Source organism: Crassostrea angulata, chromosome 5 (assembly GCF_025612915.1).
Source record: "Crassostrea angulata isolate pt1a10 chromosome 5, ASM2561291v2, whole genome shotgun sequence".
Taxonomy (NCBI): Eukaryota; Metazoa; Mollusca; class Bivalvia; order Ostreida; family Ostreidae; genus Magallana; species Magallana angulata.
The window spans coordinates 12905378-12921526 of record NC_069115.1 but is presented as its reverse complement, the minus strand read 5'-3'; the positions used below and the strand labels follow the sequence as shown (position 1 = coordinate 12921526).

The window sequence follows — 16149 nt, the reverse complement described above, 5'->3', positions numbered from 1 at the left end:
TTTTTCAGTAAAGAGTTATTATATAAAGATTTTAGAGCGCTCTTGGCCCCTAATTTGAGGGGCTAGTCCCTTTTTCTTAATATTAAATAAAAGATCTTATTAATATAAACATATTTTGTTTAATAAGTGTTCATAAATTGTTGACCGATTTGGAGATATCTTAACAACAGTGTTTTAGGGGCCGACCCTTAAACTCCTTACTGGGGCCACAAACCATAAATTTTAAGGTATCATGTTCTAAAGAACATTATTTTAAGCAACTTTTGTTCAACATTGCCTTTCAAAATATTTCTCCTTTTCAAGATATTAATGATCAAAGTGTTGGTCTTCTGGCCCCTTGAAACCCCTAATTACGTAACAAATGTTTAAAATAAGGTACTGTGTAGATAAACAGCTGTACAATGAACATTTTTGCTTCTATAATTAATGACAAATTATTGCTCAGTTAAGAGTTAAAATTAAAAGACTTTAGAGCCCTCCTGGCCCCTAATTAAAGGGGCCAGCCCCTTTTTATTAAAACAAAACAGAAGCTCGTGTAAATCTTAACAACTTTTGCATTACATGTTTTAACAAATTATCAAAAGGTTAAAAGATATTTTGCAAAACGTGTTAAAATTTTGCCAAAAATTTTGGTGACAATTTTTGACCTCGGGCGAGCTTCGGCGCCGTGCGCATTTTCCACAATGTCAAAAACAGAGGATCATCTACAGACATTCATCTACATATTCCTGAAAGTTTCACTTTTCTATACCCTTTAGTTTCGGAGGAGTTACGTGGACAAAATGGTCCTTAAAAATTCACAAAATCCTCAAAATCTCAAACCGGAAGTGACGTCATCAGCTCAAAATTTTATATTCGCAAGCACTTTCTATGTTCTATCAGTCCTGTAAATTTGGTGAAAATCGACCAAACAGTTTTTGAGTTATAGCTCTCGAAAAATGTCAGAGGAAAAATATAGAATAACTAGAGCAAAGCTCGTTGCAAAGCAACGAGTGGGTCTTCCGGTGGTGTCGAAAGTAAAGATAGAAGTTCCTGTAAGAAGCAGAGTACAAACCAACTACAAAGAAAATAAAAAAGATATTTTTTAAAAATCGAATAATTCTTGGTACGACTTAACAATGTTTGAATGATTTCAAGAACGAATTAACAAATACCTTTACAATTTCTAGAACGACTTAATAAAAAAAAGTCCCGAATGTCTTCAAGTACGAATTAACAATTTCCGAATTATTTTAGGTACTAGTTAATTTCACTTCAAACATAACACTATTTTCTTAACCAAGAATGTGGAATCACAATTTCCGGAAAACTCAATTTTGAAATCCCAATATTTTTGTAATGCATCGTCCGATTTAAAACAGATTTCAGTTTTAAATTAAGCTTAATAAAAGCCCCTTTGTTGCTTAATGATTTAACTCAAATTATTGGTCAGAAGAGAGTTATTATAAAAAGACCTTATATACCTTCTGGCCCTTAATTTGGGGGGTTAGCCTCTTTTTCTTGATATCAAATAAAAGGTCTCGCTAATATAAGCATATTTTGTTCTACAAATGTTCACGAATGGTTAACCGTTATCGATATATCTAAACAACTGTATTTTAGGGGCCGACCCTTTAACTCTTTACCGGGGCCACTAACAACAAAATTTATGGTATCATATTGTTCAGAACATTATTTTGTACAACTTTTGTTCTACATTGCTTTTAAAAAAAGTTCTCCTTTTTCAGATATTAATGATCAAAGTTTTGAATTCTGGCCCCTTGAAACCCCTAATTCCGTAATATATGACTTAGGTATGATACTGTATAGATAAACAGTTGTACAATGAACATTTTTGCTTCTATAATTAATAACAAATTATTGTTCAGTAAAGAGTTCTTGTAAGAAAATTTAAGACCCCTCTTGACCCCTTATTGGAGGGGCCAGCCCCTTTTTCTTGATATCAAATGAAAGGTCTTGCAAATATAAACATATTTTGTTCAACAAGTGTTCACGAAATGTTAACCGTTCTAAGGATATCTTTACAAATGTGTTTTAGGGGCCGGTCCTTTATCTCCTAAATGGGGTCATGAACAGCAAAATTTAAGGTGGCATATTGTACAGAACATTATTTTACGCAACTTTTGTTCTACAATGCTTTTCAAAATATTTCTCCTTTTTCATATATTAATGATCGAAATTTTGAATTTCTGGCCCCTTGAAACCCCTAATTACGTAACATATGACTTAAGTATGGTACTGCATAGATAAACAGCCCAACAATGAACATTTTTGCTTCTATAATTAATAACAAATTATTATTCAGTAAAGAGTTATTGTAAGAAGACTTTACAGCCCACTTGGCCCCTAATTGGAGGGGTTAGCCCCTTTTTCTTGATATTAAACGAAAGCCCGTGTCATTTGAAACATCTTTTGCATTACATGTTTTAACAAAATATTTATACATCAAAAGATATCACAGAAAATGTGCAAAAATTTCGTGAAAAAATTTGGTGCCAATTTTCAGGTTCAGGCGAGCTTTGAGGCCTAAAGCATTTTTCATCATTGGAAGCATGGGGGTACATCTACATACATTCATCTACAATCCCTGAAAATTTCAAGCTTCTATCTTGATTAGTTTCGGAGGAGATGCGTGGACAAAATGACCCTTAAATATTTACAAAATCCTCAATATCTGAAACCGGAAGTGACGTCATCATTTGAAAATTTAATAATATGTAGCGCCGATCATCCTTTATGCGTCCTAAAAATTTTGTGCGAATCGGTTGGATAGTTTTTGAGAAATTGCGCTTCAAAAAAGTCAGAAAAAGAAAAAAAAGAATAATAAAGAAAAAGAAACCGTAGAATAACAAGAGGGTCTTCCGTTGGAAACGGAAGACCCTAATAATAAAAAGAAACCGTAGAATAACAAGAGGGTCTTCCGTTGGAAACGGAAGACCCTAATGAAGAAGAACCATCAGAATCAGTACAAGGTCTTCCGTTGGAAACGGAAGACCTTAATTATGTTGATCTTTCACTTGCGCCAAGCTGTTTTTACATGCATTAAAATTTCTTCATTCAGTTGTTTACACGTAGCAGGGAGAGTCTCCAAACCACTAGTTTATAAATTGTCTTTTACTTATAACGAAGCTTTACAACTGCCGATTATTTGATACTGGTTTTTAATATGCATAAATTCTGTACGTCCAGCATTAACGGCAGCATCTATGTAAAGGAAACATACGGTTTTATAGTGGTTTGATGTAATTCACTTTTAACGTTGAGATACATTCCCTGGGAACTATCGACAGGAATGCAGATCGTGACGTCAAAGTTAATTATGACGTCATATCGTATGAAGTACAGACAAGTGACTTTCTACACATCGCTGTAAAATCCATCGGGAAGCCTTAACATGCCCGCGTGTTTTCTGATCGCACAAAAAATGGCTCATCAGTTTTACTCTTAGATTGTACAGCGATATATCTCATCTTCGATCACTAATGTGACCCTTTTCAACTCACCTGATCAGTTTTTATAGTTAAGAAGCCTTTTATTTATTCCTTGTTCACTCTTTTGAACAGTTTTAATGCCATTTTCTATCGATGAGTCCTTATCATCTTTTACTACTCGCTCTAGTAAACTATTATCAGATCCTTTGTTCTTCGTATTGTTTACCTTACTTTTTGGACATCCCGGTTTTAACTTTGTTTTTTGATCCATTTTCTTCAATTCCTCACTCAATCCAAAAAACACGAATATATCTACACAAAAAATACGTCCAAACAGCTCCTTAACAAGACTCTTGTCAACTATATATTAAGCTTAATTCCACATTAACTCGACCAATTTTGCGAAGCCGATATTAACATGACCATCTTGGACATCCAACCTTGGCCTTCTTTTCCCTGAGTACATGTATCTTTTTGGTGCTAAGACCATTATGAATTTTTAATTGTCTCATTGTATATGGATATACTGATGCTATGATGTCTCCATTACATTTTTTTGGTGTAGGTTAAAACCAGAAATCATGGTTCCATCTGCCACAAGATTGGGAGTTGGTTTAGAAATGCGTGGAACCGCTTTGACATCGTCCTATACCTTTTCTTTTTAACGTCGGTCATTTTGCGGTTTTCGCTCTATGGAGAGGACTTTGTCTGGGCCCGCAGGCTGTACAGCTTGACATTAGGAATGTACTTCTTCCGTTTCTTGCAATACTTCGAAGCAGATAAAAATATTGGGCCAAAGGTCACTATGATCTCCAGAATGGTAAGATCTTGCAGTGTAATGGAATTGAACTGACTTCAAAATCGTGTCGTATCACACGATTTAATTTGCTAATGATTATCATAAACTATGATTATCATAAAATATGAAAAAGATGGTCTCATAAAGGTGATGATTAGTTGTGTTGTGTTCTGTAATCTGATATTCTATATTAAGATATCAAGACAAAAGTATTTGGTTTCTTTAAAGTAGTTATACCTAATCATATGCAGTGGTTTATAAAAGATAATGCAAATTTTGGCAGTTAAATGATCTGAAGTTTTTCCTGTTGATCCTGCTGGTGTTTATCCTGAGTTTTGGGGTAACTTATCAGGCCAACCTGTACCCCAACGCACCCCAAGAGTGGTCTGTTCTGCAGGATGTGTTGTACCACCCTTACTGGCAGATGTATGGAGAACTGTTCCTTGAAAACAAAGAAGGTGTTTTAATTATTTTTTAAAATCCATTTAACACACTTAAATTGTCCAAAAAAAGATAAAATTGACTTTTACTGAAAGTGCTAACAGTCTGCAAACTGCCTATACAAATCAAAGTACTGAAAATACTCATGGGAATTTAACTTGCATTAATTTAATTTCAGTAATATGTTTGTAGTTGTACAATGTACATTAATAACTAGACAACATTGAGATGGTAACCATTCCAAAAGGCACTGTTTAGATAATGGACAATAGAATGAAAAGAATTTCAAAGACTTTGCTTTGACATTGACCCATAAGTTAGACATTTTCCAGTTGGCTAAGAACGTTTCTTTACAAATAAAGATACCTGTTCGAGATAATTCAATAAAACACATAGATATAGCCGACTTTAGGGACAGCAAAGGACAATTTTCAACAAATTATACACTTATATTGCCCGAGAAAGCATCGTAGCAATTTGTTTTTAAAACAAAAATGATTTATCAGATCACATGGATTTAAATAAACATGTCTAGCATACTGACAAACGTGCTGATAAAGCTCATCACCATTTTTCATAATGAAATCTTTATCACCTGAAGTCCAATCCAGAACTTCCTTTAAATCAAAATACTTGTACAATATACTGATGAGTGCATTTGAAACACACTGCCCTCCTCGACTTTATTCTGGAAATATATTAGAACCTTGGTAAAAATTACCAACCACACTGCTACCACAAGCACATTTTTGTTGTTTCATTAGAACAAGAAAGTAATATATATTGTAAAAATTACCAACCACACTTTTTTCAACATCACTGCTACCACAAGCACATTTTTGTTGTTTCATTACAACAAGAAAGTAATATATATCTTTTTGGTATATTGGTGTTAATTTCAAAAACAAAATTCCCTCATAATAAATTGATACACTGAACACACACACACATATCTATACGCCCTTTCCTTTAATTGATGTATGTGAAAAAATTAACTGTTCTAGTCCCATGTCCTTGATTTTCATTAAATTCCTCTCTCTTGAAAGTTCGTCTCTAGAATGTTCATCTCTTTGTTTGTTCCATTTACCAATGGATGCTCAACTCTACGGTTTAACTTCAATGATCAACTCTATGATTTAATCTCAATAATCAATGTTAATTTTTTCATCTCTATGTTTTTCAACTCTTGATATTTTTTAGTTTAACCACATATACAGCTCTAATCAAACTGAATTGCTGACTTTCTTGTGAAAATACGAATTTGTGCAGTAAAATGTTAATTTAGCACTTACCTTGACTTTGATAGGATTTGACAAAAAACCTCATTTTCTTTTGACTCCTAAAAACAGTTTTCTTCGATCGTATTCTAATGTAAACAAAACTTGATTACGCAATGGTGTGTGAATATTTTACTGTACGAAAATAAAAACTTCTGAATTTTAACACGAAAACTTGTGAGGTATTCGTATATAAATTGTTCTAATATACTTGAGATATCTTTTAAGTAAAAGCTATAAAACATACTATGTTTCATTACACTCTATACATTGCCAAGCTGTGTCGCGCCACCGTGTCCGTCTTGTCAAGAGCACTACTTTCAAAAGCACGTTTCGTTACAAGACATAAAAAACAATAATTCATTATACTTTAGATATCAATCAAAAATTGAAGAAGAATATAAATTGAAAATATTAAATTAATATCGTTAACATCATATTCATCTGTTCATGTATTTTATCAACATCAATCAAAACGGATTATTTGAACGCGGAGTACAAAATTGACATTATATTGAGTAGTTTGCCCTACACAAATTATTCTTGCGCTGAGTTTTCGCGACAGCCTGGGGAGGTTGAACATAGTTCAACTCCCAAAAAGTACTTTTTAATATAAGTAGATCAAGATTTAAAAGTGCAAACTCAAGTTTAAAAACTTTTTTGGTCATTTTAAGCTGGTCCTATATCCCTTGCTTTTTCATTGCTTTGCATATAAAAATACTCTAATTATCTTTTTAAGAAAGATCTGTTTAATTTTTGTAATGAAATCCAACAATTTTTTGTGCTTGTATAGGCAGGTAAAATACTGAATACATACAGGGGTTTTTTTTCAAATAGAAGTGTCTGCATAGAAAAGCCATGATCAACATGATTTGATAAACATGAATTTGCAGTGAGAGTGTATACTGCAGTAATTTACTTTCATGTTGTAGGAAAAGACCCATCAGAGGATTTAGGAACCTGCACAAAGAACGAGACTCTCTGGAGGTCAGGGGAGAAGGAACGCTGTCCAGAGAAAAGTTTCCTGGTAGTATTGTTGATGGCGGTGTTCTTGCTATTGACTAATGTTCTTTTACTCAACCTGTTGATCGCTATGTTCAGGTAAACTTTCAAATGTACGGGATTTGCATGAAAACACTGGTACTACTACTTTTGATGGAAAAATAAATATAAAATATTTTTTTGGTTGAAAAGAAGGTTTATGCAAGATATTAAAGAACTGAGATTTAAAATGTGTATGGGTACGCGTACGTGTGTTATAACTACACATACACCTACACGTTTTTGTAATTTATCAGTTGAGATTTCATTACTCATAGCATATATACGTGTACGTAAATTTCGATGCAGTTGTTTGACATGAATCTACTTATTTAACTACAAATAATTGGTAAATTTCTTATCAATTGGCTTTCAAATGAAGTTTAAAAATCAATATAATGTATCACAAGAATATATTTACTATAATATATTATTTAGTTTTCAAAATTGTTATTTATGGATAACATTTACATATATAAGTATATTCGTGTACATAATTGATAAATGACTGTATATGATAAGGGCCTAAAATGGTCCCCTTAAATGAACATCTTCACTTTACTGTTATTCTTCATTGTCTTTGTACAAATACACATGTAATATTTTACATATTATTCATTTTGTTTCAAGTGCCCACAGTTTATAAATATGACATCGTAAAACCAATCTTTATCCCATTTTTGCATTTTTAGCATTAAACACCTTGCTTTCGAGCAGTTTTTCTCTCACAAAACATAGAGCGCATGCTTGAACAAACAATATATCTTAATCAGAGATATATCTAGCCAAGACTTTTAAGTGAGAAAAAAAATTGCTTGTTAAAGCATGCGCTCTATATTTCCCATTCGTAAAAAGATAACAAAAATGTCAATTTTTGACTGATTTTGAATGATGTCATATACTGCCAATGAGTTAAAATAAATCAAATTAATGGGTAAAAAATATGTTATGATGTCAAATACTGCCAATGAGTTCAAATAAATAAAATTAATGGGTGAAAAATATATTATATATCAAATACTCTAAAAAAATATTAATGTACCTGAAACACTTTTAAAAATTGCGAATTATAGGGGCCAAATTTAACTCATATCATTTATAGTTCTTTATTAACGGTTTTCAGTTGAAGATAAGATATAATTATGAAATATAAGCCTGTTTTGACCATTTGACAGTGACACGGTCAAGAAAGTCCATGAAAACTCTGAGAAGGAGTGGAGATTCCACAGATTTTCCCTGGTGTATGAGTACTATAACAGGCCTTTCCTCTTCCCACCACTGAACATACTGGATTACTTTGTAAAATTATACAGTGGTGCTGTAACAACAACGAAAGCACCAGCGACAACAAAAAAGACACCAGCTTTAGTGAGTTTTCATTGTGTCTTAATTCTGAACACAACTTGTAAAAGGCAATGTCCACCGTATATCTCTTTAAAAGCCACTGTGATGGTTAATATTTTAGTTGGTTGAGCACCTGTCTTGGGATTAATTAGCCCAGGTTCAAATTCTGCTGAAGCCTCACCTGCGCGGACGTGCATCTTATGTCGTCATGTTACTCGGTCAGGTAAAATAATCAAATTTTAGGCACTTTTACCAAACCATGTGAATTAAGGCATCAACTATACGGATCAACGCATATATTTATTAACAGACGAATACTCACTTTAAGCAATGAAAAAAAAATACACGTATAAGTCTAAGTCATTGTAAGTGAAACAATACAGACTTGCCATGAGTTTTAGATGTGCAATCAAATGTAGCAAAATATTTGTTTATATAGATATACATTGTACACGGGTTTCCGAGGTGGATTGTCTTTTCATGAGTCGTGTTCAGCTTAAACATAGTTTTATATTTTCATAGCTCTTAATTAAGGTAGCTCACTACACATTGAAATATTTTCTCAAATCAGAAGAAAATTATTTGATTATGATAGATACATGTATCATAATGGATAAGTAAGTCAAATAGGCAAAAATGTGCAATTTTTGGTGAAAATTAACATTTTTGAAAATTTAATTCAGTTAACATGAAGAAAAGCTCCAGGCGGATTCAAAGTCATGATCTGCGGTTCAGAAGCCCAATACTTTAACCACTAACCTACGAAAAAATACAACCTAATCGAACGATATAAACAGTTTAACAAAACATTAAATCGCCATCTTGTGACGAAGTGTCTTAAAAAGTATAAGTCAAGGTGTAGTGAGGTACCTTTGTCCATTAGACAATGGGTTGAAATCTTTCTGATTTTTTTGCTGTTTGGCATAGTAAAGGCATTTAAAAGGGCATGCATGGTCACAATTTTGATCAAATTTATTTCCCCGTTTTTAATTGTTTATAGTGCTTCAGTACGACATTTCTAATAGCTTACCAAAATATCATTGTCAGTTTTTGTGTTTTAGCTAGATACAGAGCTTACAACTCAGTTATGTAACCAAAACTTACATCATTGTTTTGTTTACATTTAAATGTTAAAGTTCCTGGTTTAGATTTAGCATGAACTGATAAACGCTAGGAAATGTCTATTTATTATGCTTAAAACGAATAAGAAGAAAGAAAATATCAGTATTAAGTAGAAATTTAACTGGTAATAAATTGAACAAATGTTAACAAAACAGGACACAGGCCTTGTTTACATGAGTTGTGAGTTCTGAATCTTGCTTAAAACTCTACCACTCACACTCAAATTATGGTTGATCATTAGAAATGTGTTTCTAAAGCTTAGTGAACTATAAAAATAGATGAACAAAATTTGACCAAGGTCGGGACAATGCCCCTAAAATCTACAGTATGATTTTAAAACAACATGAATAATGTCGTCGTTGTTGTTTATCTTTTTCAAATAGTTCTTCTATACATGTACTGTACAAAACTTCACTTACCTTAAACAAACTTGGTCAAGTACTTGGCAATGCTGTTTTGGGGTTTTATTAACTGAACAAATATACCACAAATCTTTGGCGATAAAATACAGTTTAATTAATCATTTAATTTTCTGTTCATCCATTTTCTGCACTTTTAAATGATGTATTGATGAAATTTTAACGTTTCATATTAGATATTACTCTGAATAAAATTCATTGATTGTGGTTTCCTCGTTTGATAAAGATCGATGCTAAAAGGATAACTTTGGCATTAGAAGCATTATATCAATGATTTGCACATGACTGTGTTTTATATACAGGTAATTGATTTCGAGTTCATAGTTGTTCACGTAGCGTGTGAATGTTATTGGTACTCAGGCAGCCTTATACTACTTATGAATTAAGCATTATTTTGTTTGTACCAATTCTGTTGTCTTTGTCACTCTCTATTCCCATTCAATAAATGTACCGGTGCTAATCGTGCTTTCATATTTCAGAATCACAGAATTGCTCTATAATGCTAGTAGACGAGCCATGTTATATACTACAGAATGTACCTATTCTGTAAAATGATATTTCTCAGAATTTCAGAATGTACATTGTAAAGTGAACGGTTATTCCTAGATGTTGAAAAACATCCGTGCATAAAAATAGAACATGTATCTCCACATTGACACGATAGTGATGCATTTATTTGTGTATTCCATTTTGTGTGCATAAAACCTATGTATTGAATTGGAGCATCAATTGTTGCAGGAGAGAAGCTGAGTAAGAAGGAACAGAAACAACTGTCTCAGTTCGAGCGCAATGCGATGGAGGAGTACATGCGCTCTAAGTTGACTCTGGAAAAGGACAAGACTGACACGAAAATACAAACAACAGACAAAAGGTACTCTTCTCATAGAATAATTTAGTAGTGCAAAACTTGTATGTAATGTATGTAATCAGTCCAATAACGACACAAAACTTTTGAAATTTATGTATATTTTTTCATGTATGGAGGATAGATCTTTTACTTTTCACATCATGAATTCTAATAAACAAATCATACCAGGGTATATTTAGTTAAAAAACAAAATATAACTCTTTTAAGATGATAACGAATTTGATAATAAAACTTGCTTTAATTCATTTTCTTCGATTTAAAGAGTGGACAGAGTAAATGAGAAAGTTGATGAAATTAAAGACAAAGTGTATCATTTGTGGTGGAGGCACCAAAAACTAAATGATCGCTAAAATATTTAACATTAAACACGAGGGTCTACTCATCAAGGTAAGTCAATATCATGTCATTATACCATAACGGTTATAGCGCAAGAGTGAAACATTCTTGGTGTAAACTTACTTGACTGACTTAGAAAAAAAAGAAATGAAATATGTTTTTAAGAATCTTTATTAAAGTGTGGGTTGGCATTCAGAAATTAATTCTATTGGGTATAAATTATTGCAGGTATATGTTTATGTTATACCTTGGTTCTATAACTCGTTTCTCATAAGATTTAAAGCAGACGCCCGGTCCCTGTCGTCATGATGGTGCATTACCTTACAAAATCACGAATGACGCAAGTTCAAATTAATGTTAGACTTGCATCAAACGGATTATGAATCAACAATTTACTTAAACTCAATAAGTCTTACAAATATTGATGTGCAAAAAATTAAATGCAATATATGAAGAATCAATCCGAAAATTAACAATTTTTAAAATGCATTTAACGAAAGAAGCACTAAGAAAACACAAAAAATACAAAGTATTACACAAAATGTAAAACCCTTTGTCTTTTCATAGCAAACAGCTATTTCTTTTTTATATCATGTGTAGAATATCATTACAAGTTGAAGCATATATGTGTTTATTTTGAAGATATTTATTAACATTATTACTAAAGTCGGAATGTGCAGCCTTATTGGAGGGAGGAGCTTTAGATCGTAAATTAGGTTTAATGCCGCTAGCTAATTAGAGTTCCGCCGAATGTTACTCAGGCGAGCAATGTCGCCCCTTGGAATCTCTTGATATTTACTGCTCAGGGAGCTATGAAAAAGCTTTGTCAGATTTGTCATTTAAGAAAAATATACTTTCAAAATTTGAATATTTATGGAAGAGGAGAACACGGCTGTATACGTGTACATGTACATGTTTATGTACATGTTTTCTGTCCAGCGTCACATTTGAAATATATGAGCATCAAAAGTTCTCACTAGGTTTCAGTTATATAAATTTATTTATCACATCGAATCCAGTAGTATAGATTATTGAGCTTTACTTTATATTGTTCTGAAAAAATGAATATCAAAGGCAAATAGTTTTTAGCTCACCTGAGCTGAAAGCTCAAGTGAGCTTTTCTGATCACTTTTTGTCCAGCGTCAGTCTGTCCGTCCGTCTGTGCGTCTGTCTGTAAACTTTTTACATTTTCGACTTCTTCTCCTGAACCACTTGGTCAATTTCAACTAAACTTGGCACAAAGCATTATTGGGTAAAAAGGGATTCAAGTTTGTGAAAATAAAGGCACATGCTTTATTTTTAGTGGAAATAATTTGGATTTATTGAAAATTGGTAATATTTTTCAAAAATCGTCTACTCTAAAACCATTAGGCCAGAAAAGCTAAATCTTTTGCTGAAGCATACTCAGATATTTCAGTTTTTTCAAAGCATGGTCCCTGATAGTAAAGTGAGGCTACAATGGGGGGGGGGGGTCGAAGTTTTACATAGGAGTATATAGAGTAAATCTTTAAAAATCTTCTCAAAAACCATTAGGCCCGAAAAGCTGATACTTGTGTGGAAGCATCCTCAGATAAAGAAGATTCAAATGTGTTCAAATCATGTTCCCTGGGGGTAAGATGGGGCCACAATGGGGGGGGGTCGAAGTTTTACATAGGAATATATAGAGCTAACTTTAAAAAATTACTTCTCAAAAACTATTAGGCCAAAAAAGCTGAAACTTTTATGGAAGCATCCTCAGGCAGTGTAGATTAAAGTTTGCTCAAATTATGGTCCCTGGGGGTAAGGTGGGGCCACAATGGGGGTCAAATTTTTACATAGGAATATAAGGAAAATTTTTATTTGTAAAAATCATGTTTTTCAGGAATATGATGGAGCCGCATGGGGTGGAGTGGGGCCCAAATTTTACAAAAGAAAACAATTTAAATTCACCTAAATTCAAATGTTATAATATATGGTTTTACTTATATGCAAGCATTTTAACATATTTTTGATTCTTTAAAATTGTTAGACTTAGACCTCTGGTCAATTCTTGGGCTTCACAAGTTTGATGTAGGTTTATATCCCATTTGATTTAGATCCTTCTGAGAACTGTAATGCTCAATATATGAACTGACTATACTGTGACAAAAAGGGATCAATAATAAACAGAATATCTGGGGAAAAAACTGACCTTTTTATATACAGGATCTGTTAGACTAAATTAAACTCCTCAAATTTGTCATTCGTATATGTACATGTTAATATAAGTATTCAGCTACATGTACTGTCATGCTCTGCTCTTGGGTAGAAGACAATGTTTTCATCTTTTTGTCTGTGATCAAAGATTTAGCAAGTATCAACTGGAATCCCACGACATTTACTGAAAATACATGTAAATTTTAGATTCATTGCATGTTCAAATCCCAAATATGAAGTGTTTGATTGTAGATATATTTGTTACATGTTTTAGATAACGTCTTGTTTTCTCAAACTCCAAAATTGTCAATTTCATTGTCACACAAAACACATGATTAAGATATTTTTTTATATTTCTTAAACAGGAAAACTCACAGTTGGAAGTAGAGGTGAACCAGGTGTCAAACTTTGTGAGTGAACTAGAACATGCTTGCCCTGAATTCTTTTGTTTTTCGCTTGCATCTACAAAGACACCAGCAGCAAACTGTAAAAATCACTTAATGTGTACAAAGCCATTATTATATGGGCTGTTATTGACTGGTTGTGGAAGGGATAGTACTCTATTTTTTCGGAGATATAAATTGTATCAAGGTGTCTTTTTAGATTGACTTTAACTGTACTGAATCGGAATCAAATTTCATTTCTGTATTTTCTTTACACATTCGCAAATTAGTTCCTTTAGTGACAAGAATTTGAAAGCTTTTACAATTTTGAAGAATTTATTTATTTTTATGAAGGTGTGAAGTTATCTTGCCAATAGGGCCAAGATGTTTTGGCTCACCTGAGCTGAAAGCTCAAGTGAACCTTTCTGATTAATTTGTGTCCGGTGTTCTTCCATCTGTCTGTCCGTCTGTCTGTTAATGTTTTACATTTTCGACTTCTTCTCCAGACCCACTGGCCATTTTGAACAAACTCGCTACGTATTATTGGCTTAAGAAGATACATTTTTTTTTAAAATGAAGGGCCAAGCCTTCTTCCAATGAGAGTTAATTATTAATTATTGAATATTTGTTTGTATTTTTTAAATATCTTCTCAAAAACACTTGGCCAGAGGAGCTGGGGGCTGGGGTCAAATTTGTATATGTTAGGAATATATATATAGAGAAAAATCTTTAAAAATCTTTTTTAAAAATATTTTGGCCAGAAAATCTGTTAGTTGTGTGGAAACATCCTCAGGTAGTGTTGATTCAAGTTTGTTCAAAACATGATCCCAGGGGATGGGTAAGGACCATAATTGGGTTGGGTAGGGGAGGGGTTTACATAGGAGATTATAGTCATATGACATAAAGTGTACACATTAATATCTGGAGACCAGATCTGGAGATAATCTTTTTATAGAGGATCTAATCTACTAAATGTAAAATGTACATTGTCCAGGTTCATAAAGCTGATTTAATTAGCTATTCTTACTCCGGCGAGCGATGTGGCCCATGTGACTTTTGTTTCCTGGAAGTGACGGCAGGTACACGGGTCAGAACTGAAACTACTATTTGTGATGGTTTACTTATACATTTTCTGAGCATTGCATGAACTTGAACTCGCCTTTCAATGTTTATGAGTGTGTTTTATGCATATTTATAAGTTAGTTTGTGTATTATTTGTAGAAGTACTTTTCTTAGATTGTATATCTGTGATACAATTGTACACGACTTTATATAAATCCAATCTAGAAGGTTTTGATCTGATTGCTTGCATTTATAACTATTAAATTTAAGTTTCATTCTATGATCAAGTAAATGATAAGTGAGAATGTTAATAGTTGTATTTGTTTTATTATATACATGTTTATTTTAAAAATTGATAAAGCGATGTTCATACTTTCTTGCTGATATTATCAATCAATAAAATGAACTGCTTTATTTTGATAAAAGAAATGCTGCACCAACATTTCACTTTAATTGATCAAAAAACTATTTTTGAGTTAACATGTACAATTTGAGAGACATTTGTCCTTGAAGTATTTTTCTTTTTTTCATGTGTAATAATCAGGTTGTATGACATTTTTTTCTTTTTTATATTAGTAGAAAATGATGGAAAGTTTGAACAATTTTTAAAATAGTCTTGTACATGTAGTTACATTTAAATAGACGAGATTGATTGAATGCGCTTTTTACTGGATCTTGATTACTAATTTTCCTTTGAGCACCTCCTGATGTATCGGTACTACTATCAGTAGTCCGTCCAATTGACTAAAACATAGTTTATGTGAGATTCTGACATATATTGTAATTTGTTGGTTTTATACACGATTTTATAATCTTATTTACTTATTAAATATTTAAATTTAAATGTCTCTATTTTTTTTGAAGTCAATTTGTTGAACATATTAACACACATAATGCATTTCTGCATGTACATTTGGGGTTTTAATGGAAAAGTGAAAATGTACATGCATTAGAAATGCTACTAGCCATATAAAGCAAGAGTAATTCTTTTTACAAACCAGTTTGATTTACAAATTGAAATAATAATTAAAATGTAATAAAATCTCTCTAAAACCATTGTTTGTCTACTCCATTTAACACAAAACATAGAAGGCTATCATTATTACAAGCTGTCTAATACATGAACCGTTTTGCGACTTTAATCCATGTTCAAGTAGATAGAAGGTCAAGGTCACAACTTGATTAGTTTATGTATGGCTCATCTTTAATAGGAGAAATGCATGTATATGGCATAATATCGTGATGCAATATTGTATCATATTATGTAAATTTCATACTGTATTGTATGATATTCTTACAAATTGTATGAACTGTATCACAAAGGCTATATATCATATATTTTACATTGCTGGTCTAATCGTTCGGACGTCGAGAGACCCGTTATTTTAATTAGTTTGTTAACAAAGTGGTTCAAAGTTCTTAAACAACTTACACATATATTTACATCTACC

General features: G+C 32.4%; 1 protein-coding gene across 3 annotated transcripts in view; it reads left to right on the top strand.

Moving 5' to 3' along the window:
- Positions 1 to 15542, top strand: part of LOC128184035 (transient receptor potential cation channel subfamily M member-like 2) — a 66423-nt gene extending 50881 nt beyond the window's left edge. For all 3 annotated transcript variants that reach the window (XM_052853322.1, XM_052853323.1, XM_052853321.1), the window contains 7 exons: positions 3997 to 4251; positions 4514 to 4688; positions 6881 to 7049; positions 8165 to 8357; positions 10613 to 10745; positions 11005 to 11129; positions 13619 to 15542. In XM_052853322.1, the coding sequence (XP_052709282.1) occupies positions 3997 to 4251; positions 4514 to 4688; positions 6881 to 7049; positions 8165 to 8357; positions 10613 to 10624 (804 nt within the window). In that variant the 3' untranslated portion in view covers positions 10625 to 10745; positions 11005 to 11129; positions 13619 to 15542. The remainder of the gene's footprint in view (positions 1 to 3996; positions 4252 to 4513; positions 4689 to 6880; positions 7050 to 8164; positions 8358 to 10612; positions 10746 to 11004; positions 11130 to 13618) is intronic.
- The last annotated feature ends 607 nt before the right edge of the window (positions 15543 to 16149 follow it).